At 39.5% G+C, this 26,047-nt stretch overlaps 1 protein-coding gene and 2 long non-coding RNA genes across 6 annotated transcripts in view; 1 reads left to right on the top strand and 2 right to left on the bottom strand.

Annotated features, from left to right (window-relative positions):
• Positions 1–6,960: 6,960 nt before the first annotated feature.
• On the bottom strand, positions 6,961–17,819 carry LOC123513423. Of its 4 annotated transcripts, XR_006677337.1 has the most exons (4): positions 17,773–17,819; positions 12,833–12,980; positions 10,255–10,324; positions 7,247–7,285 (listed from the first exon to the last, which is right to left on the bottom strand). It is a non-coding gene; the product is annotated as an uncharacterized LOC123513423 (long non-coding RNA). The 4 variants fall into 4 exon arrangements; XR_006677336.1 differs by lacking the exons at positions 7,247–7,285; positions 10,255–10,324 and adding an exon at positions 6,961–7,016; XR_006677335.1 differs by lacking the exon at positions 10,255–10,324 and having other exon boundaries at positions 7,224–7,285.
• A 2,276-nt stretch (positions 17,820–20,095) lies between these two features.
• Positions 20,096–26,047, bottom strand: part of LOC123513421 (uncharacterized protein C3orf38 homolog) — a 6,257-nt gene continuing 305 nt past the window's right edge. Inside the window, 5 exon segments of the mRNA XM_045270591.1 lie at positions 20,096–20,990; positions 20,993–21,428; positions 23,369–23,532; positions 23,970–24,178; positions 25,857–26,047. The exon segment at positions 25,857–26,047 is cut by the window's right edge and continues 305 nt beyond it. Coding sequence (XP_045126526.1) covers positions 20,686–20,990; positions 20,993–21,428; positions 23,369–23,532; positions 23,970–24,096 — 1,032 coding nt within the window. The 5' untranslated portion in view covers positions 24,097–24,178; positions 25,857–26,047 and the 3' untranslated portion in view covers positions 20,096–20,685.
• Positions 25,016–26,047, top strand: part of LOC123513422 — a 13,806-nt gene continuing 12,774 nt past the window's right edge. The window contains exons 1-2 of the long non-coding RNA XR_006677333.1: positions 25,016–25,424; positions 25,519–25,641. This is a non-coding gene — a long non-coding RNA (uncharacterized LOC123513422). The remainder of the gene's footprint in view (positions 25,425–25,518; positions 25,642–26,047) is intronic.

The raw sequence follows: 26,047 nt of genomic DNA, 5'->3' as shown, positions 1-26,047 counted from the left end.
ACAGTAAGTCCTTGTTATACGGTACACGTGCGTTCCTGAAAACCTTAGCGTAAATCAAAATTACCGTATACCGAACCCATTACAACATGTAATAGTAAGGAATGCGTTCCAGCACGTCAAAAGTCACCCATACACAAATTAAAGCTTCACGAGTTTCTTTGCAGACGACACAAAACTTTTGAAGAAAGTTGGCTCGCACGATGATGGTGGAACTCTACAGCAGGACTTAGATAACTGACTATGGGAATGGAGGAAAAGATGGGAGATGGAATTCAACATTAACAAATGTAGCATAATGGAATTTGAGAAGAGCAAAAATAGGATAACAAGACAATACAAACTTGGAGAAGAGAAGATTAAGAAGGTGGAAAGTGAAAAGGACCTGGGAGTTCTCATAACAGGAAATGTCCCCAGTAAACATATCAATCAAATTGTTGGTGAGACCTACAACTTACTGAGAAATATTACAATTGCATTCACATATATTGATGAAGATATGAAAAAGTTATTGGCATCCTTGATTAGACCACGACTGGAGTATGCAGCAGTACTGTGGTCACCTCACACCAGGAAGAATATCACCAAAATTGAAAGGCTACAAGAGCGGCCACCAAACTGGCCCATAACCTCGTCGGCTCTTACGTATGAAAAGAGACTGGACTGACCAACACTGGAGCAGAGAAGAGAAAGAGGCGACCTGTCGACCATCTACAGAATAATGAATAATATGGAGCTTCCTGATAGGATGGACCTGCTGAAGAGGGACACAAGGGACACAAGAGGACATAGACTAAAACTCACAAAAGAACTACAGAAGAGACTTCAAGAAAAACAGCTTTTTTTTTTTTTTTTTTTTTTTTTTTTTTAATGTAGGGAAGAGGGCCAGCCAAGGGCAAAAAAAGAGAAAGTTAGAAAAAGGCCCACTTGAGCGCTGGCTCTCCAAAGAGTTCAAAAAGTGCCAAAACCGTCAGCCAGAATTAGGGGAGCAAATGCCTCGATACCTCCCTCTTAAAAGAAGACAAGTTATAGGAATTCGGAAATACAGATGCAGGGAGGGAGTTCCAGAGTTTACTAGTGAAAGGGATGAATGATTGAGCGTACTGATTAACTCTTGCATTAGAGAGTTGGACAGAATAGGAATGAGAGGAAGAAGAAAGCCTTGTGCAGCGTGGCCACAGGAGGAAGGGAGGCATGCAGTTAGCAAGATCAGTAGAACAGTTACCATGAAAATAGCGATAAAATATAGAAAGGGATGCAACATTTCAACGGTGAGAAAGAGACTGAAGACAGAGAGAGTGATAGATATATGGAACAGACTGGACAGAGAGGTGGTGTGTGCAAAGTCCACCACCACCACCACCACCACCACCACCACCACTTGAACACAAAATTAGACACTGTGAGATACAGAGATGCGCACACAAATTAGACAATTGCTGATATATTTCAACGACGAACATGAAAGAGTACATCTGTAGCTTCACTTTGTGACCTGGCTGGCCTGTGCTGAGTGAGAGATGAGGCAGATAATGGCTTGAGAAAGAGGTGACGGGTCAGAGGGCTAGCTTGTTTACATATTGAAGGCTTGAATTATTGGGGTTTTTGAAGTACCTGCAGGTGTTAGTTCACTGATATGTTGTTATGGAGGTTACCAACGTTAGATTATGACATGACAGCACCGTGAAATGATGACTTACACCAATATATTACTTACGTTTGCTGCTGGTGAAGAATGCGGCTGGTCTTGGCTGCTGCCGTCACCAGCAGTAGGTACCCACTCACCCCCAGCCACACACACACACATCCTAACCCATCTTGTGTCCGTGTTTACCGAGGCTACACACACGCTGTTCTTTTCGTTGTTATCATGGCTATTGTCACTATGTTCGTGTAGGCTTGTCACTGTGGCGCCGGTCACTGTCCACCACCACCTGGCCGCCCCTCACGTCTCCCTTCCTCACCCCTGCCGCCGCACAGTCACTGCTCACCGAAAACAGTTAATAGACCCACAAGCATTGGGAATGAATGTCAAGGGCCATCATTTCACTAACCCTACTAACTCAATCATTCACATACCATATGATAGCACGTGCACGCCCGCGACAGACAGACAGCCAGCCAGCCAGCCACGCCGCCACCACCACCACCAGCACGAGGCTCCTGGATCGCCGCCACGGTGCGCTAACCAAGGCATTACTGGGGAAGACTAGATAATTAACATGTACCTGGAAGAGAATGGTTAGCCGCGCCGCCTATCGCTCTATGCCTAACACCTAACGCCTAGCAAACCGTAATTAACGTACTTTACTTTATTCCGAAGGGTTGCTCCAGCGGTGACAGTCCCACGGTGTGACCTGTGATACGGGTACTCACCTGTAAAGAGGAGAAGGAGAGAGTTAGTGTGGTGTGCTTATCAAAGCTAGTATTTCATTATTAACGGAGATCAGTATAGGAGTCACGTGGTTCAGGTTAATGCTTAGTATTTTATTGCTGTGATAATGAGGCTTAAATAACCACCTCAACTTACCAAATCCAACGCGAGGAAGACGCACTCAATAGGATAAACTAACGCACACCATCACAGTATCACGTCACTAACCGCGACGCCACGCGCACACACACAAGGAACCTCACTCGCCCGCCGCCACAAGACAAAAGGCCGAGGATTTATTCAGCTGGTGTGGGATCACCTCGGCTGTCTTCGAATGTGCTGCCCTTCCTTTGGCTGACACACTCCCACCTCACGCCCTCACATCCACACCTCACTATAAGATCACACTAACTTTGTGCTCACCGAGACACATTTCAGCGCTAAGAAAAAGATGAGATTGGTGGGAGATTAATTATATACCGCACTCGATTTGTTTTCTTGCCATACTTTCGCACAGGGACATGGAACAAGACGCTGCTAACTGCTTGTTATCCTCACGCCACACACTCCCCCTTGTCCCATCCACCCTGCCGGGCTCCCACCTTCAACCTTCCGCCTCCCTTCCCTCGTCTCTGCTTCTCCGTCACGTACAGGCTACCCAACGCCAGCTCCCTTAGCCATGTTCTAATCTTCCTTTATCGTATACCTAGTGGCCAAAGCGTTAATACTAGCCTTAGAGCTTTCGTTGATCTCAAGGGTGCCTTCGACTGGGCCAACAAAGATGTTATTATTATAGACGAACTCATTCTCAAAGGTGTAAAAGGTAGATTATTATGGTGGATCAGGGACTATTTGTACAATAGAACAGCACAGGTTTGGTTTCAAGGTGCAGTCTCCTCTGAGGAAGTCTTTGAGCTTGGAAAACCAGAGGGTGGAGTCCTTAGTCCAATATACACATGCCCAAAGGTACATACACAGTATGTGTGTATGTACCTTTTTGTAGTGTGTTGAGTCAACACTTACAATAAAGGTAGCAGAAAAAAAAAATGGTTTATTTGTGTTTTTATTTCATGTTTAGTATCTAAATATGATATTTAAACAATAATGAATACTTCAATGTATTAATCATGCTTTGTCTCATCATAATTGTTGTTATTTTTCTAAAAATGTTGAAGAGAAAACTATAAGTCAGGGTACTCTAGTCTCTCAATCCTAGTGATGATCAAAACTGTAAGGGAAACTGTGTCTTACATGATGGCAACACAAACAAACAAACAATGGGCTCTCATAAAATAACAACAAGGTGGGAGGCCCAACTTAGTTTGAAATGTGTCTTAACCCTTAATTCTCTTCCAAAGGGATTACTTTGAAAAAAAAAAGATAAAAAGTTAAGCAGTGAAAAATTGACATTTGAGTAATTATCAGGATAATGGGTAGGAATGACGTGTAGGAGGGGCTTAGTTTCACAGAACAGAAAATACTTGAGTCACTAATGATTATAATGGAACACAACATGTTGAGTGAATTTCAGTTTTTTGAACCATACACAATAAATGTAACAAGCAAAAGAAGTAAGGTATATATATAGAGAAAAGTAAATTGGTGTACATGCAGACAAAAGCTACATAGTTGATCACATCAAGCAGAGACGTCACACAAGCAAGTCAAATATACATTAGGCATTTTAACACATAGCTAGGTATCCTACATCAATGCAAACAAACATGTTTCAATTCAGGAAAAAAAATCATACCATTGTCTTTCCATTCATGAAAACCAGTTAGACTGGCAATAAAGTATATTTGGTCAAGGATATGAATATAATCAGTGAGGCAAAGCAAAAACAATGTAAAGCAAAGCAATACAAACTACACACAAGTGTAATAGGAAAACCTAAAGGTAATAACATTCACTTCTCATGCACAAAACTGTACAACACAATAAGCACACTTTAGTATTGGTTCAACCTAAATCAAGCAAACACCACCATAGATACAACATACGACTAATTGTTAGGTCGAAAAAAAGGTATTCATGCACGACACACTAACAAACGAGGACTTAACAATAAACATGCTATACAGAAAATAGATTACATACCTTTTCCTTCACAGGCCATATTGAAGCCGAAATCAATCAATCAAAAATACAATATCATAACAATATACAGTAAGTCCTTGTTATACGGTACACGTGCGTTCCTGAAAACCTTAGCGTAAATCAAAATTACCGTATACCGAACCCACTACAACATGTAATAGTAAGGAATGCGTTCCAGCACGTCAAAAGTCACCCATACACAAATTAAAGCTTCACGAGTTTCTTTGCAGACGACACAAAACTTTTGAAGAAAGTTGGCTCGCACGATGATGGTGGAACTCTACAGCAGGACTTAGATAGACTATGGGAATGGAGGAAAAGATGGGAGATGGAATTCAACATTAACAAATGTAGCATAATGGAATTTGAGAAGAGCAAAAATAGGATAACAAGACAATACAAACTTGGAGAAGAGAAGATTAAGAAGGTGGAAAGTGAAAAGGACCTGGGAGTTCTCATAACAAAGGAAATGTCCCCCCAATAAACATATCAATCAAATTGTTGGTGAGACCTACAACTTACTGAGAAATATTACAATTGCATTCACATATATTGATGAAGATATGGTGAAAAAGTTATTGGCATCCTTGATTAGACCACGACTGGAGTATGCAGCAGTACCAGGAAGAATATCACCAAAATTGAAAGGCTACAAAGAGCGGCCACCAAACTGGCCCCAACCTCGTCGGCTCTTACGTATGAAAAGAGACTGGACTGACCAACACTGGAGCAGAGAAGAGAAAGAGGCGACCTGTCGACCATCTACAGAATAATTAATAATATGGAGCTTCCTGATAGGATGGACCTGCTGAAGAGGGACACAAGGGACACAAGAGGACATAGAGTAAAACTCACAAAAGACAACTACAGAAGAGACTTCAAGAAAAACAGCTTTTTTTTTTTTTTAATGTAGGGAAGAGGGCCAGCCAAGGGCAAAAAAAAAGAAAGTTAGAAAAAGGCCCACTTGAGCGCTGGCTCTCCAAAGAGTTAAAAAAGTGCCAAAACCGTCAGCCAGAATTAGGGGAGCAAATGCCTCGATACCTCCCTCTTAAAAGAAGACAAGTTATAGGAATTCGGAAATACAGATGCAGGGAGGGAGTTCCAGAGTTTACTAGTGAAAGGGATGAATGATTGAGCGTACTGGTTAACACTTGCATTAGAGAGTTGGACAGAATAAGCATGATGAGAGGAAGAAGAAAGCCTTGTGCAGCGTGGCCGCAGGAGGAAGGGAGGCATGCAGTTAGCAAGATCAGTAAAACAGTTACCATGAAAATAGCGATAAAATATAGAAAGGGATGCAACATTTCGACGGTGAGAAAGAGACTGAAGACAGAGAGAGTGATAGATATATGGAACAGACTGGACAGAGAGGTGGTGTGTGCAAAGTCCACCACCACCACTTGAACACAAAATTAGACACCGAGATACAGAGATGCGACAACACCACCATAGGCTCCCCTCCCGTAAAATACAACTAGGTAAATACACACACACACACACACACACACACACACACACACACACACACACACACACACACCAATTTGGGAAATAATTACAAGTTCACTAAATGAAGTGAAAGTTCCACTAGAATGGAAGACAGCCAAGGTAATACCGATATTTAAAGGACAAAAGGCAACTAAACCACTAAACTACAGACCAGCGTCACTTACAAGCATTTTGGGGAAGTTGTGTCAAATAATTATCAAAGAAAAATGGGTTAAACATCTGGAAGAAGAAAAAGTCATATAGAACAGACAATTTGGGTTCAAGACAGGACGGTCATGTGTATCAAACTTATTAAGCTTCTACTCGAGAGTTACAGAAGGACTGGAAAGCAGAGACAGATGGTGGACACAGTATACCTGGACATGAAAAAAGCTTTTGATAAAGTCCCTCATGAAAGATTACTTTAGAAACTAGAGAACATAGGAGGATTGCAAGGAACCTTACCAGAATGGATAAGGGATTATTTGAAGGACAGGGAAATGAGAACTGTGATCAGAGATACATACTCAACCTGGGGTTAAGTAACCAGCAGAATACAACAAGGGTCAGTGTTAGCCCCCATTATGTTCCAGATTTATGTAAACGACATTCACAATGGGGTAAACAGTTATATTAATCTATTTGCTGATGATGCAAAGCTGCTAAGAGTTATCAAAACCAGGGAGGACGTTTTGCTGTTACAACAGGAAGATATAAACAAGATCTATGAATGGAGCAGGAAGTGGAAATTGGAGTTTAATGCCAAGAAATGTCACGTAATGGAACTAAGAAAGAGTAGGAGAAGACCAGTATGGAACTACCTGATGGATAAGGAACAAATAATGAAGACTAAAGAGGAAAAAGATCCGGGAGTGATTATACAGGAAAATCTGAACCCAAAAAACACATAAGCAAGATATTTGGATTATCATGTAAAATGTTGACAAATATAAAAATGACATTTCAATTCATGGACAAATATACCATGAAAAAAATCATCACAAGCATGATACGCCCAAGGCTGGAATATGCAGCTGTGGTGTGGTCTCCACGAGTTCTGAAAAGGATATAAGAAGATTAGAACAGATACAGAAGATTGCTGAAAAAGATGGTGCCAGAACTAAAGGACCTAATATACAAAGAATGGCTGAAGGAAATGTGACTGCCAATCTTACAAGATAGAAGAGAATGAGGGGACCTAATAACAATGTACAAGATAGTCAATGGCACTAAAAAAATAGACAAGGAAGACCTGGTGCTGGTGATGGCGGTGGACAAAATGGGTGTGGTGACTTCAAATAAATCGGCGTGTCGTTTTCTGCGGACCTGCAAATATTTGGTTAGGTTTTATTAGGTTAGTTAAAAATAAATAAATAAATCAATAAAATTACAAGGTTAGGTTAGACTGAGAGAAGAATATGACATTCAAACAACAAGATCGCATAGTAAAAAGCTGAGGAAGGGAAGATGTCCGAGAGATGTTAAAAAAAATATAGTTTCCTGCAAAGATGTGTTGAGACGTGGAACAGTTTGGGTGAAGAAGTGGTGTCAGCAACGAGTGTGCATAGTTTGAAAGAAAAATTGGATAAGTGTAGATGTCGAGACGGGGCCACACTAGCGTAAAGCCCAGGCCCTGTAAAACTACAACTAGGTAAATACACAAACACATAAACACACATTCATATTAACGACATGCCAGAAGGAGTGAACAGCTACATAAATCTGTTTGCAGATGATACGAAACTGCGGAGTTATAAAGCGAAAAGAGGATTGTGAAATCTGCACGAAGACCTAAATAAGATCTGGGAATGGAGTAAAAAGTAGGAAATGGAATTCAATGTGAAAAGCCATGTCATGGAAATGGGAAAGAGTGAAAGACGACCTGTGGGAATCTATAAGATGGGAGATGGAGTAGAACTGGAGAAAGTTAAAAAGGAAGAGGACTTAGGAGTGACGATGGAAGAAAACAATCAACCAGTAAGCCATATTGATAGAATTTTTAGAGAAATATATAATTTGCTAAGGAATATTGGAATAGCATTTCACTACATGGACAAAGAAATTATGAAGGTAAATACACAAACACACACACACACACACACACAATGTTGGTGAGGGAGAAAGAGAATTTGAAGGCTTTGATACGGCGCAAACTTCACTATTTGATAGAGCCTTGACTATCAAACATAAATTAGATAAATTGATAAAGGAGAGTATGGGAATGAAAGAGAATGAAGAACAGGATAAAGAGCTCCAGAAATTGAAAGAAAGGATAAAAAGAGTGGAAGAAAACGAAACTAGGCTAAGAACCGAAAATGAAGAATTAAAAGTGCAAACAGCGAACTATATAAAATTGATGGAAGAAGGACTCGGTAAAGCCGAGAAAGAAAAAGAGAAGCTAAAAGATCTAGTTAACAAAGAAGAAGAAAGAGTACAAGACGTGATTAAAAAAGAAGTACAAGCATGGAGAATCCAAGATAAGAAAGACAAGGAATCATTTCAAGAAGTATTTCAAGAACAGTTAAAAGAAAGAGATGAAAATATGACAAGCAAAATGATAGGAGTCCTCAAGAAAAAAGAAAATTTAGTAAGAGAAATTGCGGAAAAAAAGAAGTGTAATTATTTTTGGACTGAAAGAAAAAAATGTTAAATATAGACCAAGAAGGGAAAAAGACGAAATGAAATCAGTAAAAGACCTACTAAAACATCTGAATGACGAGGACAGACAGAACTTAGAAGAGGAAGTAGAAGAAATCCATAGAATGGAACCATATCAAGAAGGAACAGTGAGACCAATTAAGATATTACTAAAATCACAAGCAGCAGCAGAAGAAGTACTATATAGAAAAACGAAACTCAGAGAAACAGAAGGTTGCAAAGATATATATAAAGAAAAACAGAAACGAGGAGGAAAGGAAGAGACACAATGAACTGGTGGCAGAAGCAAGAGAAAAAAATAATGAAAGGTCAGAGGAGGAGAAAGCGGCATTTTTTTGGAGAATTATAGGAGACAGGATAAGGAAATGGTATATAAAAGAGAAAGAAGAGAAAAGAATGGAGCAAGTTTAACTAAAAATGATAAGAACATGAGATTAAAAATGATGTATACAAACATAGATGGGATTTTATCTAGTAAATTAGAATTAAGAGATTACATAAAGAAAGAAGAACCAGATATTGTATGCCTGGTGGAAACAAAGTTAAATGAGGCAATAAAAATAGACATAGATAAAAGGTATAATATATGGAGGAGAGACAGAGTGGGTAAAGGAGGAGGAGGAGTCATGATGATGTTAAGGAAGGAGATAGTGGTAAATCAAGTGGAGTTTGGGGAAGGAAAATCAGAAATACTGTATGTTAAGATGCATATTAACAAAAACAGGTTAGTTTGGTATTTTCCAGCATTTTATGCACCAAAAAAACTCAGAAAAGCAGGCAAAACATTATATTTCTTATAATGTCTTATTTATGTTTTTCAGGTGTTATATGAAAAAAAAAAAAAAAAAAAAAAATTATCGATTGAAAATTTTTTTATATTCAAGTCATTTTACATTTTTATGCCTCAGAACGATAAAATTGATGAAAACAAAGCAATATAGAGAAACCAAAGAAAGAGGGAAAAAAGCGTTTCTTTTTTTTTTCGCACCAAAACACAAAAAAACAGGAAAAACGCATGAATAACACTATATGTTTAAAGAACTTAGAAAGATTAGTTTGTCCTGCCAGAGAAAAGGAGAGATATTAGTTTGACCTGTAAGAAATAAGTATTAATTAGACCTGTAAAAAAAATAATAATAATCTTACACACACACTCAAACACACACACACACACACACACACACACACACGTCTGAGAGATGTTAAAAAATATAGTTTCCCGCAGAGATGTATTGAGACGTGGAACAGTTTAAATGAAGAAGTAGTGTCTACAACGAGTGTGCATACTTTTAAAGTAAGATTGGATAAGTGAAGATATGGAGACGGGGCCACACGAACATAAATCCCAGGCCCTGTAAAATTACAACTAGGTAAATACAACTAGGTAAATAACCAGGGCATTATAATTACAACTAGGTAAATACAACTATACACACACACACACACACACACACACACACACACACACACACACACACACACACACACACACACACACACACACACACACAAGACGCTTATTTTAGCCAAAAGTAACCAGGGCATTACTGAAGAAGACTAGATAATTAACATGTACCTGGAAGAGAATGGTTAGCCCTATGCCTAACACCTAACGCCTAGCAAACTGTAATTTGTACTTGACTTTATTCCGAAGGGTTGCTGCAGCGGTGTCAGTCCCACGGTGTGACCTGTGATACGGGTACTCACCTGTAAAGAGGAGAAGGAGGGAGTTAGTGTAGTGTGCTTATCAAAGCTAGTATTTCATTATTAACGGAGATCAGTATAGGAGTCACGTGGTTCAGGTTAATGCTTAGTACTTTATTGCAGTGATAATGAGGCTTAAATAACAACCTCAATTTACCAGATCCAACGCGAGGGTGAATATAAAGCTGGACAAGCAGTTTTCTTGAGTTTTTAATTGAGTGGGATATTGCTTCAAATTAGTTTATGGTAAGCATTGGAGTGGTGCTTATTTGTGAATGATTGTGTGTGTTAGATTTGGTATCAGATTTTTCTTTTCCATTTCAGATTGCACATTTTTGTGTGTGCTAACCTGCAAGACACAATAAAGTGCATTCTTAGGTATGCTGTGACAAACTCCTTGGCTGTGCAATACAACTGCTGTGGCAAAGGAGAGAAACACAGTTTTTACCATCTTGAAGTTGCAGGATACCATTATCAGTAAGTATAGTAGTTCAATTTGTTTGAATCTATTTCTCTATTCTATTCTCTTATGCCTCACTCTCTGCAGGAGTGTCCCATAACGGGGTAGCTATGGCAGAAGAGCCTCCACCTCCCTCTGTCCATACATTCTCTCCTTGCTTGTTCTAGCACTCCTTTCCCACTCAAGTAAAATGTTTGAGTGCTGTTTGTTTCATGTAACATATCAGTGATATCTATATAATGTCTTTACAATATAAGTCTTGTATAGATGGTAGTGCAATAGTAAAGTGTTGGTCACGCAACCAAATGTTCAAGTTTTTGGAAACTGTGACCATATTTAATGAAGAGGTAAATAGAAATTGACTAATATTTTTTTTTTTTTTTTTTTCTAAGAAAGTGTGTGTGCAAGCATCCAGACTATAGGCATAAAACAGCAGCCTCTGTCGAAGTCATTATGAAAGAATGGTTCCACACAGCCAGAGACCGAGATGGAGGGTGATGAAGGAGGGATTTAAGTGTAAACCACTAACAACAGTGTGAACACACACAAATAATAGTGAAGCTTTGCAGGTCACAGCTGTGAGTGTTATGCATGCACCACATAACATATAGCTATAGGTATTCTGTTAATAACTGAACTTTGGAAATGTTTCCCATTTTGTACTCCCTCACCTACACACCTGTGTGACTCAGGAACCCACCATCAGTGAATAAACTCTAGTATACTGTCATGATGCCCTCTACAATATGGTGCTATTATGTGCCTAATACTAGTATACTGAAAGTAGGAATAAACAAAATGGTGGGACCACTACCTTATGGTGCTCTCATCTGCCAATGACTAGTAATAAAACATATATTTCAAAAAGACACTAATTTCAGTCTCACAGGTTTTGAAGGGTAGTTTAATGGTCCTATTGACAGATTAGTATGATATCTTCTCTATCAACAGCACAAAAACTCTTACGAATAAGGCTTGTCCTATCTGTGGGCTTTGAAAATTGTGGCAACATACCCTATATTTTAAAAAGATTCTAATTTCAGTCTCACAGGTTTTGAAGGGTAGTTTAATGGCCCTATTGACAGATTAGTATGATATCTTCTCTATCAACAGCACAAAAACTCTTACGAAAAAGGCTTGTCATATCTGTGGGCTTTGAAAATTGTGGCAACATACCCTATATTCTAAAAAGATTCTAATTTCAGTCACTCGGGTTTTTAAGGGTAGTCTCACCTCGGTGGCCATATAACCTATATTTTCAAAAGACTATTGTTTCAGTTACACAGGTTTTTAAGGGTAATCTGATAGTTCTATTAACTTAACATAAATTAACATAACATAACATAACAAATAATAGGGCCACCAGGGCCCATCTACTTTATCCTGTATCAGTCGCACAGCGACCTCGTCATCAGTACTTAAAGATACACTTACAAGTACACAATACATTATATACTAATTCTAAATATTTGGCCCATTAACAGGGCTAAGTCCTGCAGCGAATTCCTCTACAATCTGTGATCCCCATGTCTTGTTTAACTATAGTAAATTTCTTATAAAAACTATCATGCAGCGCTATACATAACTATAAATCTAATAAATTTAAGTGCTTATCTAATCTGTTTTTAAACATTGTCAAACTAGTGCTATTTACAACCCTCTCTGGCAATGCATTCCAGAAGTCTACCACCTATGACTAAAGAAATATTTTCTTATATCTAACCTGCAGCCTTGTTTTCTAATCTTCCTGCCATGATTTCTAGTCCTACACATACTCAAACACACTCAAAACACACCCAAACAGACTCAAACACACCCAAAGACACCTCAATATACCCAAACATACCAAAACACATGAAACACACTCCCAAACACACCTGAATATATCCAAACATACCAAAACACATCTAAACACACTCAAAACACATCCAAAACACCTCAAAACACACCCCAAATGCTCCCAAGAACCCCAAAACACACCAAACACACTCAAAACACACCCAAACAGACACAAAACACACCCAAATGCATCCAAACACACTCACTCGCACCTCTTCCTTTTGTGTGAGTCCGTAATACACTTCCTTGATCTGGGAGAAGGTGGTGATGGCGGTGGACAAAACGGGTGTGGTGTTTTTAAAGGCCGTTTTAATCTCCATCCTTGACTTCAAATAAATCAGCGTGTCGTTTTCTGCGGACCTGCAAATGTTTGGTTAGGTTAGATTAGGTCAGTTAAAAATAAATAAATCAATAAATAAAATTACAAGGTTAGGTTAGACTGAGAGAAGAATATGACATTCAAACAACAAGATCGCATAGTAAAAATCTGAGGAAGGGAAGGTGTCTGGGAGATGTTAAAAAGATATAGTTTCCCGCAAAGATGTGTGAGACGTGGAACAGTTTGGGTGAAGAAGTGGTGTTAGCAACGAGTGTCCAGAGCTTAAAGAAAAATTGGATAAGTGTAGATATGGAGACAGGGCCACACCAGCGTAAAGCCCAGGCCCTGGAAAACTACACCTAGGTAAACACACACACACACACACACACACACACACACACACACACACACACACTCACACTCACACATATAAAACCATGTTTATCAAACTTATTACGCTTCTACTCCTGGGTTACAGAAGGACTGGAAAGCAGAGACGGATGATGGACACAGTATACCTGGATGTAAAAAAAGGTTTTTGATAAAGTCCCGCATGGAAGACTATTTTGGGAAGTAGAGAACATAGGAGGACTGTGAGGAACCGTGCTCCAATGGACAAGAGATTATTTGAAGGATAGGGAAATGAAAACTGTGATCAGAGATACATACTCATCTTGGGGTTAAGTAACCAGCAGAGTGCCACAAGGGTCAGTGTTAGCCCCCATTATGTTTCAGATTTATGTAAACGACATTCACATTAGAGTAATCAGTTCTATTAATATATTTGGTGATGATGTAGAGCTGCTAAGAGTTATCAAAACCAGGGAGGACTGTTTGCTGTTACAGAAAGATAGAAACAAGATTTATGAGTGGAGTAAGAGAAGACCGGTAAGGAACTATTTGATGAGAGAGGAAAAAATAATGAAGACTAAAGAGGAAAAAGATCTGGGAGTGATTATACAGGAAAATCTGAACCCCTAAAAACCCATAAGTAAGATATTTGGATTATCATATCAATACAACAAGGTAAATACTTCAAAGACAACCTATAGCTTACAATATCCTCAAAATTTCAAGTCATAAATTTTATAACTTTGTTTTTAAATAAATTTTTCAAATCTGGATCACAGCATGCCCTTAAATTGTTGAAAATGTAAGAGAAAACAGGAAAAAATATTAGGAAAAACATTAAAAAAACATGAACAGAACTGCAAAAGAAAGGGAGGGAATAGTACTGGGGTTGTTGCACTAGGTTAGGCTGGGATGGGCTGGGAATTATTGAAAAAGAGAAAAAAAAAAAAAAAAAAAAAAAAAAAAAAATATATATATATATATATATATATATATATATATATATATATATATATATATATATATATATATATATATGATATCATAGTTTGGTGCAGAGTGTTTGGACCTGCCAGGGAGAGAGAGGGAGTGGTTATCGGGTGCTACATTAGGTTAGGTTGGGAAAAAGGCCGAGGTTGTTGAAAAGTAAGAAAGAAAAAAATAAATAAATAAATGAAGTTACACCACCTGCTAGTGTTTCAACATGCAGATGAGACACACATCCAAACATCACCCAAACACATCTTAAACACACCCAAAACACACTCAAAACCCCCAAAACATACCTAAATACCCCAAACACACACCCAAATATCCCCAAAACCCCAAAACACTCAAACACCACAAAAACACACCCAAACCCCAAAAAACACCCTTTCACCCCAAACACCCCAAAACCAAAAACACACCCAAACCCCTCCAGTTTTACAGGGATGTTTGATGATCTATTGACAGATTAACATGATATCTAGCAAATCAAAAGCAGAAACAGAAACACTCTTAAGAACAAACTTCCTCCTAACTGTGGACTTTGAAAACAGTGGTCGCCTAAGTTGTATTTCTAAAAGACACTTGTTTCAACACTACTATTTCAATCACTGCAAAACCAACCCTCAAAAATATGTGCCCTCAGCGCTTTACAAATCAGAATCACACGGGTTTTTAAGGGAGGTTTGATGGATGTATTGACAGATTACATTGATATCAACCTTATCAAAGATAGATATCATGCACAGACCACTTAAAACCCTTAAAACTAAACTAAAACACACTCAATACACCATACAACAACTCAAAATTCCCCTAACCGCACTCAGAACACACCCATATATTCAAACACCCTCTACACCACACTCAAGTTAAGTAAAATATACTTAAAAACATCTAACACACACTGAAAACACACAAAATACACCCAAAACACCCTGCAACACTACCAAACACACTCAAAATACTTTAGATATAACCCAAAAACACAAAAATGCGTTATAAAGAACAGTAACATTAAAAGGGACTTACCTAAATATTGTGGCTTGGCTCCTCCTCTTCTTCCACTTCCATTTTTCCTTTCTTCTTCGTCCTCTTCCTTTGTTCTTTCTTCTCCTGCTCCCATCTACACGCCTGAGCCTAGAAACACATCAAAACACTTAGAAAACACTAGATATTAGGCAAAATATTGAGGAAGTGGAGGGAGAGTACCTATTGTGGCTTGCTTGCTCCCCCACTTATTCCTCCCTTTCTCATTCCTTCCTCCTCACCCTCCTTTATCTCTCTTTCCTTCTTCCTTCTGCTACTAATATCTACACACCTGAGCCAAGAAACACAGGAAAACACGTAGAAATCACTAGATATTAGGCAAAATATCGACGAACTGGGCGGTAGGGAGGGAGCTTACTTTTTTATGACTTGATAGATACTTTAATTAGTATCCAAACCATCAAAACATCTCCTGCTTAACTAGTTTTAAAAAACTGTCTAAATTAAGTATATAAAATGTATACAAACATTTCCACTTATAACGCTGCCAAAACGTCCAGCCATTTCCACTTTATATTTTCAGCTACAGAGCTGCTTGTCTCAATAAACCCTTTATTACTGTTATTATTATTACACACACACACACACACACACACACACACACACACACACACACACACACACACACACACACACACACACACACACACACACACACACACACACACACACACACACACACACACACACAACCACAACCACCCACCCTACCACAAACCCATCCTTCGGTTGGGAGCGAGTGTTGGGTTGGGTCAGGTGGGTGGGCTCCCCCTTGATAACGAAGACACACACACACACTCACAAACGCACGCGCACACACACTCACACAAACACAAACACACACACACACACACACACAGCTCTAACCACTGAGCTACCGGGCGTGTGGTAGTGGTAGTCAATGGAGCAGATAAGGTGCGAGACGTGAGGCTACACGTAATGTACTTGTGCTACTCTTAAATTTAACAATGTATCTCATACTCTGTTGTTCTGCCTGTGCTAACATTATAGTAGTAGTATTTATATAAAAAATAATTATGTATGTTAAAAACATGGCTACTATAATTATAATAATCGTAAGTCACTGATTCTAACTACTAGCTCTACCAGATAGATAAACAAATTTTGAATAATCTAGTTAAATACAGGAAAACTTTCTGGAGCAACTTACCATGAAAAGTGTGAGGGACAAATGATACAATATCCTCCACCCCCACCCCTCGTCTGAAAAGTGAGGGGACAACATCGTGTGCTCCACACAATTGGAGCTCATGAAACCAAATCACCGGGCTCAGGTAAGGGTGAGTTGTGCCACACTTCCTGCATGATGTATCTTTGTCTGCCATGTGTTCTGCTGAGGTGAGGAAAAAAAAAAAAAAAAAAAAAAAAATATATATATATATATATATATATATATATATATATATATATATATATATATATATATATATATATATATATGATATCATAGTTTGGTGCAGTGTGTTTGGACCTGCCAGGAGAGAGAGGAGTGGTTATCGGGTGCTACATTAGGTTAGGTTGGGAAAAAGGCCGAGGTTGTTGAAAAGTAAGAAAGAAAAAAAAATAAATAAATGAAGTTACACCACCTGCTAGTGTTTCAACATGCAGATGAGACACACATCCAAACATCACCCAAACACATCTTAAACACACCCAAAACACACTCAAAACCCCCAAAAACATACCTAAATACCCCAAACACACACCCAAATATCCCCAAAACCCCAAAACACTCAAACACCACAAAAACACACCCAAACCCCAAAAAACACCCTTTCACCCCAAACACCCCCAAAAACCAAAAACACACCCAAACCCCTCCAGTTTTACAGGGATGTTTGATGATCTATTGACAGATTAACATGATATCTAGCAAATCAAAAGCAGAAACAGAAACACTCTTAAGAACAAACTTCCTCCTAACTGTGGACTTTGAAAAACAGTGGTCGCCTAAGTTGTATTTCTAAAAGACACTTGTTTCAACACTACTATTTCAATCACTGCAAAAACCAACCCTCAAAAATATGTGCCCTCAGCGCTTTACAAATCAGAATCACACGGGTTTTTAAGGGAGGTTTGATGGATGTATTGACAGATTACATTGATATCAACCTTATCAAAGATAGATATCATGCACAGACCACTTAAAACCCTTAAAACTAAACTAAAACACACTCAATACACCATACAACAACTCAAAATTCCCTAACCGCACTCAGAACACACCCATATATTCAAACACCCCTCTACACCACACTCAAGTTAAGTAAAATATACTTAAAAACATCTAACACACACTGAAAACACACAAAATACACCCAAAACACCCTGCAACACTACCAAACACACTCAAAATACTTTAGATATAACCCAAAAACACAAAAATGCGTTATAAAGAACAGTAACATTAAAAAGGGGACTTACCTAAATATTGTGGCTTGGCTCCTCCTCTTCTTCCACTTCCATTTTCCTTTCTTCTTCGTCCTCTTCCTTTGTTCTTTCTTCTCCTGCTCCCATCTACACGCCTGAGCCTAGAAACACATCAAAACACTTAGAAAACACTAGATATTAGGCAAAATATTGAGGAAGTGGAGGGAGAGTACCTATTGTGGCTTGCTTGCTCCCCCACTTATTCCTCCCTTTCTCATTCCTTCCTCCTCACCCTCCTTTATCTCTCTTTCCTTCTTCCTTCTGCTACTAATATCTACACACCTGAGCCAAGAAACACAGGAAAACACGTAGAAATCACTAGATATTAGGCAAAATATCGACGAACTGGGCGGTAGGGAGGGAGCTTACTTTTTTATGACTTGATAGATACTTTAATTAGTATCCAAACCATCAAAACATCTCCTGCTTAACTAGTTTTAAAAAACTGTCTAAATTAAGTATATAAAATGTATACAAACATTTCCACTTATAACGCTGCCAAAACGTCCAGCCATTTCCACTTTATATTTTCAGCTACAGAGCTGCTTGTCTCAATAAACCCTTTATTACTGTTATTATTATTACACACACACACACACACACACACACACACACACACACACACACACACACACACACACACACACACACACACACAACCACCCACCCTACCACAAACCCATCCTTCGGTTGGGAGCGAGTGTTGGGTTGGGTCAGGTGGGTGGGCTCCCCTTTGATAACGAAGACACACACACACACACACAAACGCACGCGCACACACACACACACACACACACACACACACACACACACACACACACACACACACACACACACACAACTACAACCACAACCACCCACCCTACCACAAACCCACCCTTCGGCTGGGAGCGAGTGTTTGGTTGGGTCAGGTGGGCGGGCTCCCCCTTGATAACGGACACACGGACACACGGACACACACACACACACACACACACACACACGCACACACACACGCACACACACACACACACACACACACACACACACACACACGAGGACAGGACAGCCTCGCCTTTCAGCGACGAGTCTTACTTTGCACAAGTATCAATTATCCAGGGATGACTTGATTGCTTTGCAGCGCTGTCTACAGATAGATTACGAACAGCATCAATCATCAAACAAGTGTGAGCTCCATGTGTCAGCTAATCAACAACATGGTAGAGGATAGGCACTCCACCATAGCTCGATCAGCTCATTACACAACACACATTCAGGAAGTTATCAGTAAATGGTAGTTCAGTCACCAGCTGCTAATTTCCCAACACACAATCAATGCTTCCCAAAATACTTACTGCTACAGCTCATCCTCACCAGCACTAGCTGGCACCAAGTCTAGAGATGAAAGTGGGCACCAACTTAGTGCCTTGCGTGATTGCGTCGCTTCTTTATTGAAATAGTGTAATGCCATGAGGGAGGTAACGGCCCGGGCGGGCGAGCAGTTTCACTGTTTGATCTGCTGCAGTCTCTGACGAGACAGCCAGACGTTACCCTACGGAACGAGCTCAGAGCTCATTATTTCCGATCTTCGGATAGGCCTGAGACCAGGCACACACCACACACCGGGACAACAAGGTCACAACTCCTCGATTTACATTCCGTACCTACTCACTGCTAGGTGAACAGCACCTACACGTGAAAGGAGACACACCCAAATATCTCCACCCGGCCGGGGAATCGAACTCCGGTCCTCTGGCTTGTGAAGCCAGCGCTCTAACCACTGAGCTACCGGGCGTGTGGTAGTGGTAGTCAATGGAGCAGATAAGGTGCGAGACGTGAGGCTACACGTAATGTACTTGTGCTACTCTTAAATTTAACAATGTATCTCATACTCTGTTGTTCTGCCTGTGCTAACATTATAGTAGTAGTATTTATATAAAAAATAATTATGTATGTTAAAAACATGGCTACTATAATTATAATAATCGTAAGTCACTGATTCTAACTACTAGCTCTACCAGATAGATAAACAAATTTTGAATAATCTAGTTAAATACAGGAAAACTTTCTGGAGCAACTTACCATGAAAAGTGTGAGGGACAAATGATACAATATCCTCCACCCCCACCCCTCGTCTGAAAAGTGAGGGGACAACATCGTGTGCTCCACACAATTGGAGCTCATGAAACCAAATCACCGGGCTCAGGTAAGGGTGAGTTGTGCCACACTTCCTGCATGATGTATCTTTGTCTGCCATGTGTTCTGCTGAGGTGCAACCAGAGAGAGAGAGAGAGAGAGAGAGAGACAGAGAATGTGATGATAATAAAACATTCAGGAATATCATACTTATTTTATTCTTTCATTAATTTGTACTTATGACTAAGAGTTATTCTTCTAAAAGTAAAAACTTTGTATATAACACAGTAGTAATAACAACAAATAAGCAATTGGCCTTATTATCACATGTTTAGTTGTTCAGTAATTATCACCATCTCTCTCTTCCCTCATGTCTATCACACACACCCTCCCCAGCCCTTCCCAATGGTCTGCTGGTCATGTCCTACACACACCCTCCCCAGCCATTCCCAATGGTCTGCTGGTCATGTCCTACACACACCCTCCCCAGCCATTCCCACTGGTCTGCTGGTCATGTCCTACACACACCCTCCCAGCCATTCCCACTGGCCTGCTGGTCATGTCCTACACACACCCTCCCCAGCTATTCCCATTGGTCTGCTGGTCATGTCCTCCTACACACACCATCCCCAAATCTTCTTTGGTTGTCTTCCCACTGGTCTGCTTGTTTTGTCCTTTACACACCATCTCTAGATTTGTTTGTCTTTTTGGTCTAATTATTCCCAACTCTTTTCCCTGATGCTTTTTAAGTCTTCCTAGATCTTCAGGCCTCCCTCAGGTCTCACCAACACTTCAGCTGGGAATCTCAAACACAGGGCCCTGGGGAAGAGCAGGGAGGCACACACTATCTTGCTGGGCTTGTTTGAGGTTAATCTTGGTCATCATAATCTTCCATCCCTCCTGTGGGCTCTTCACAAGGCCAAACTCCTGCTCAAACACTCCAACAAATGCGTCCCCTTGGTGCAGTGTGCCCAGGCAGTACAGCTTCACCAGGCCATGTTGTGACATCTCCGCCCTCACACCTGAATCTATGTGTGGAACAAACATGAGTCTGAAGTCAGTGCACACATTCTTGAGTAGCACATATGCGTTGTTATGCCCGTGGCGTGCTTCTCAGTGTTGTTGGTGTCACAGAGGTAAATGTCTATGGTGCAGTTTGCCATGAAGACGTCTGGAGAGAAATTGTCACCAGCCTGTGCTGCTCCTTGAGGGTGCAGGCGATTCAGCATCACAAAGAACCACTTGCAGAACTCCCTTGCAAACACATCGCTTCTCACCACCCCACCACCACCGCCACCACCACCACCACTACCATGTGTCAACTTAACACTGAGTTGTACATCTTGTGTGGTCAGGTTGAGGTTGATGGCAGTGGTGGATGCAGCGTTTGAGGCACCGGAGTAGTTGACGTTGAGTTCTGTGTTGCTTCTGTGTCTCTGAGGTACTGCGACCGGGAAGCTGTTCACAATCTGGTTTTTTTTTGTGTTGGGCAGTGACACAGATTTGGTCACGGGTTTTGCATTCTGCTTCTTCTCCTGCAGGGGGTGAAATAAGTAACATGTTACTATGGAGACAGAACACAAGTGATGTGAACAAAATCCTCATAACAGGACAAGAAATGATGGATTAAGCTTGATAAAGTTGAATTTAAACAAGTAGACAAGAAGATAATGTGTTTTAATTCAATGATGTGGTGAAAAAAAAAAAAAAAAAAAAAATATATATATATATATATATATATATATATATATATATATATATATATATATATATATATATATATATATATATATATATATATATATATATATATATATATATATATATATATATATATATATATATATATATATATATATATATATATATATATATATATATATATATATATATATATATATATATATATATATATATATATATATATATATATATATATATATATATATATATATATATATATATATATATATATATATATATATATATATATATATATATATATATATATATATATATATATATATATATATATATATATATATATATATATATATATATATATATATATATATATATATATATATATATATATATATATATATATATATATATATATATATATATATATATATATATATATATATATATATATATATATATATATATATATATATATATATATATATATATATATATATATATATATATATATATATATATATATATATATATATATATATATATATATATATATATATATATATATATATATATATATATATATATATATATATATATATATATATATATATATATATATATATATATATATATATATATATATATATATATATATATATATATATATATATATATATATATATATATATTAAGATTACAAGAATGGATTGAAAAAAGAAATTAACAGATAAAATAAACAAATCAAATCCACACAACAATAAAGATCATATACAAATCTCTGACATCATATATAAAAAAAATAAATAAATAACAAACATAATTATTAATCACACACACACACACACACACACACCCGGTAGCTCAGTGGTTAGAGCGCTGGCTTCACAAGCCAGAGGACTGGGGTTCGATTCCCCGGCCGGGTGGAGATATTTGGGTGTGTCTCCTTTCACGTGTAGGTGCTGTTCACCTAGCAGTGAGTAGGTACGGGATGTAAATCGAGGAGTTGTGACCTTGTTGTCCCGGTGTGTGGTGTGTGCCTGGTCTCAGACCTATCCCAAGATCGGAAATAATGAGCTCTGAGCTCATTTTGTAGGGTAACGTCTGGTTGTCTCGTCAGAGACTGCAGCAGATCAAACAGTGAAACACACACACACACACACTGCGTAGTGTAGTGGCTAGCACACTTGGCTCACAACCAAGAAGGCCTGGGTTGAAGGCCTGGGTTCAAGTCCTGGGTATGGCGAGGCAAATGGGCAAGCCTTTTAATGTGTAGCCTCTGTTCATCTAGCAGCAAGTAGGTATGTGATGTAACTCAAGGTGTTGTTGCCTCACTTTCCTGGTGTGTGGAGTGTGGTGTGGCTTCAGTCCTATCTAAAGATCGGTCTATGAGATCTGAGCTCACTCCTTGATGGAGAAGGCTGGCTGGGTAACTAGCAGGTGACCATGAATACATACACACACACACACACACGTAGTGTAGTGGTTAGCACGCTCGACTCACAATCGAGAGGGCCGGGTTCAAGTCCCGGCGCGGCGAGGCAAATGGGCAAGCCTCTTAATGTGTGGGGTGTGTTCACCTAGCAGTAAATAGGTACGGGATGTAACTCGAGGGGTTGTGGCCTCGCTTTTCCGGTGTGTGGAGTGTGTTGTGGTCTCAGTCCTACCTGAAGATTGGTCTATGAGCTCTGAGCTCGCTCTGTAATGGGGAAGACTGGCTGGCTGACCAGCAGGCAACCATGGTGAATTACACACACACAGACAGACCACCTACCCATTCCTTCTTAACCCTCTGGATCATCTCCTGCTTACTTTCCCCAACACGTAATGGCACTTTTTTCTTGTGTAGGTAGTCAAAAAGAACCTGACACGTGATGCGCTTGTAGGAGAAAAACCTCTCCAGGTTCTCAGTGTAGCGCAGAATGATGTCCACCGCCTCTGTAGTGAAGAATAGTGACGGTGAATAGATTACAGATAAACAATGATTTAATCTTTTCTTAGCCAAAACACTCTACAACACCTTCACTTACAAGTGGCTGTAGCTGTTGCAGTGACTTACTAGTTATTACAAAACACTGAGCAGAGGACTAAGTAACTATAAGAAGAATAACTCTTCAAATATGATGGAGAAGTGAACTTATTCTGAGCTCAAACTGTTTAATCTAAATGTATTGTAACTATATTTCTAATATATTATCCTTTAAAATTTGCAATTAAATATTCTGATGTTACCATAACTCCTGTAAATAAGAAAATAATTATTCTTTATATAAAATCTCAAAGGGTGGCAGTGTTGTGTGCAACAGTCATTCTCATGGCAAGCCAGCCAGTGTTGTGGTGTCAGAGCTGCCTTACCCCAACACCTCATCACTCACCCTTTTTGCTGTCAGCAATGAGGTGCTGGTTGGTGGCAGTGCTGGCCAGCTGGTACAGATGTGAGGAATCCAGTGTCAGCAGCAACTCAGTGATGCCGGAAGCATATGGAGACTGTTTCAGGGTCATGGTGGTGATGGTGGTGGTAGTTGATCATGCAGAAATATGGTGGTATTGCTGGTGCAGCTGCTATCCCCTATGTGTGTCAACTCTGCAATACAATGGTTCCATGAATGTTTATAGGGAAGTGACACAAGGAACTGCTGTATCGTGAAACATTTCTGTCCAGCACCTCCACTACTTCCCAAAGGTTCTATTGAAGTGGCAGTCACTGTCTCAAAACAGTAGGCTAAGTTTAGTTAGGTTTAGATTAATTAAGTTCATTAATTTTACTGCTAATCACTTCACAGTGTACATGACAATTTATAAAGGCATGACATTCTTACCCAGAAATAAAGATATTGTCTCAAAATAATTGATTTAATCTAGCTAAGCTAGATTAAATAAAGATTAGTTTAGCTGATTCACTCCACTGCCAATCCCCCACAAGGGTGGAAATTCAACACCTAGAAAGGCTGCAGAGGTTCTTTATGAGACAGATTAGACATTAGAAGAACGACAGCCCTTGGTAAACCTCCAGAGTTTCACCACCTTGTCCTTTCTGGACGAAACTAATTTTTTCTGGTAGATTTCGGGTTGCTTTTAATCAAAATACCACTTGTTTTTGTCGCAAATCAACCAAGTTTTTAGTACAGCCCCGAAACATATTATGATTTGCATAAAGAAACAACTGGTAAATTGATTAATAGCAAGCCGAAATTTACCAGAAAAAATTAGTTTTGTCCAGAAAAGAATCTAACCTAACCTAACCAAACCTAACCTAACCTACCTAAACCTAACTTCAATAAAAGATTCAGTTACCTTATTCGTATGCATGTCACGGAGCCCGCCGAGCCGCCGCGAGCGCATCACGGCATCAGTGTGCGGCAGGGTTTGATGCGAGAGGCTGGTGTCACGGCTGATCACCAAAACACGCTTAAATCTTAAAAAATCTGTGTCGCCATTACAAATGGTTGCACCTACTATATATGGGGTTCAAATTACTCGTTATGGGGAGCTCTATCTCTTGAGATGGGTAAAAAAAACACGTAGCTGATTGTGGTGAAACTCTGAAGTAATACCGAGACCTTAGCTACTGGGAGACTCGGGGCGCTGGTAGGATCTCGCAGACATCTACAGGTGAAGGATCCTTGAGGGACGGGTGGCACCTAATACAGCAGCCCTCGGCCCCTCGCACTGCAGCCTGATAGCCTGACACCACCGAGAGCAGTAGTAGTAGATACATAAGAACCAGCCTGCCAACCCGACCCCCACACAATACAAGGTTTGGGAGCAGCGGTGGCCCACCCTGGCTCTGGCTGAGACATGAGCCATGGCCTCTGAACTACACTAAGCAAGTAAGTCATCCCTTCACTCACTGTGTACGAGACGATTGGTAGAAGCGTATTTTTGGAAGCAAATAATGATGGTCTTCTCTTTCTTTGCTCCCAGTGACTTGCTGCGTGGTGGTGGGCTTGTTATTTAGTGTTTGGGTTCCTTGTCTTCCAGCAGTGAGTCCAGCCGAGTGGGACAATGTTCATGTTACGGCAAGCCTCATCACGGTGACGCAGAGAGGTAAACAAACACACGCTCACTCACTCACCACTTACTACAGGCTTATTTTATAGAATTCACATGTACCGTTTTCACTCAGCTATAACTTTGGTGGCCCTCTCTCACTCCCGCCTCTTTTTTCCATCCCCTCGCTCACTATTCTGAATTTCCTCCTTGCTGTCAGACTACAGATCAATACCAACTCTATACAGAACATACCATATCCAATTACTTACCTGACTGACTTCTTATATCTGTGCTTCCACCTCAATCTTCACACTCACACGTATACTCCTTGATGCACATTTTCATTGTAGTACGTGTCTGGCACTTGTCCCTCCCTCCGCACTATATTATTCATACACAAGTTAGGTTGTCTGTTGTGACGATGCACCTTCATTACTTGATACTGTTATTCATGAGCTTT

Source organism: Portunus trituberculatus, chromosome 36 (genome assembly GCF_017591435.1).
Source record: "Portunus trituberculatus isolate SZX2019 chromosome 36, ASM1759143v1, whole genome shotgun sequence".
NCBI classification, from domain to species: Eukaryota; Metazoa; Arthropoda; class Malacostraca; order Decapoda; family Portunidae; genus Portunus; species Portunus trituberculatus.
Note: the sequence above shows the minus strand (reverse complement) of the source record. Positions and strands in the feature narration are given on the sequence as shown.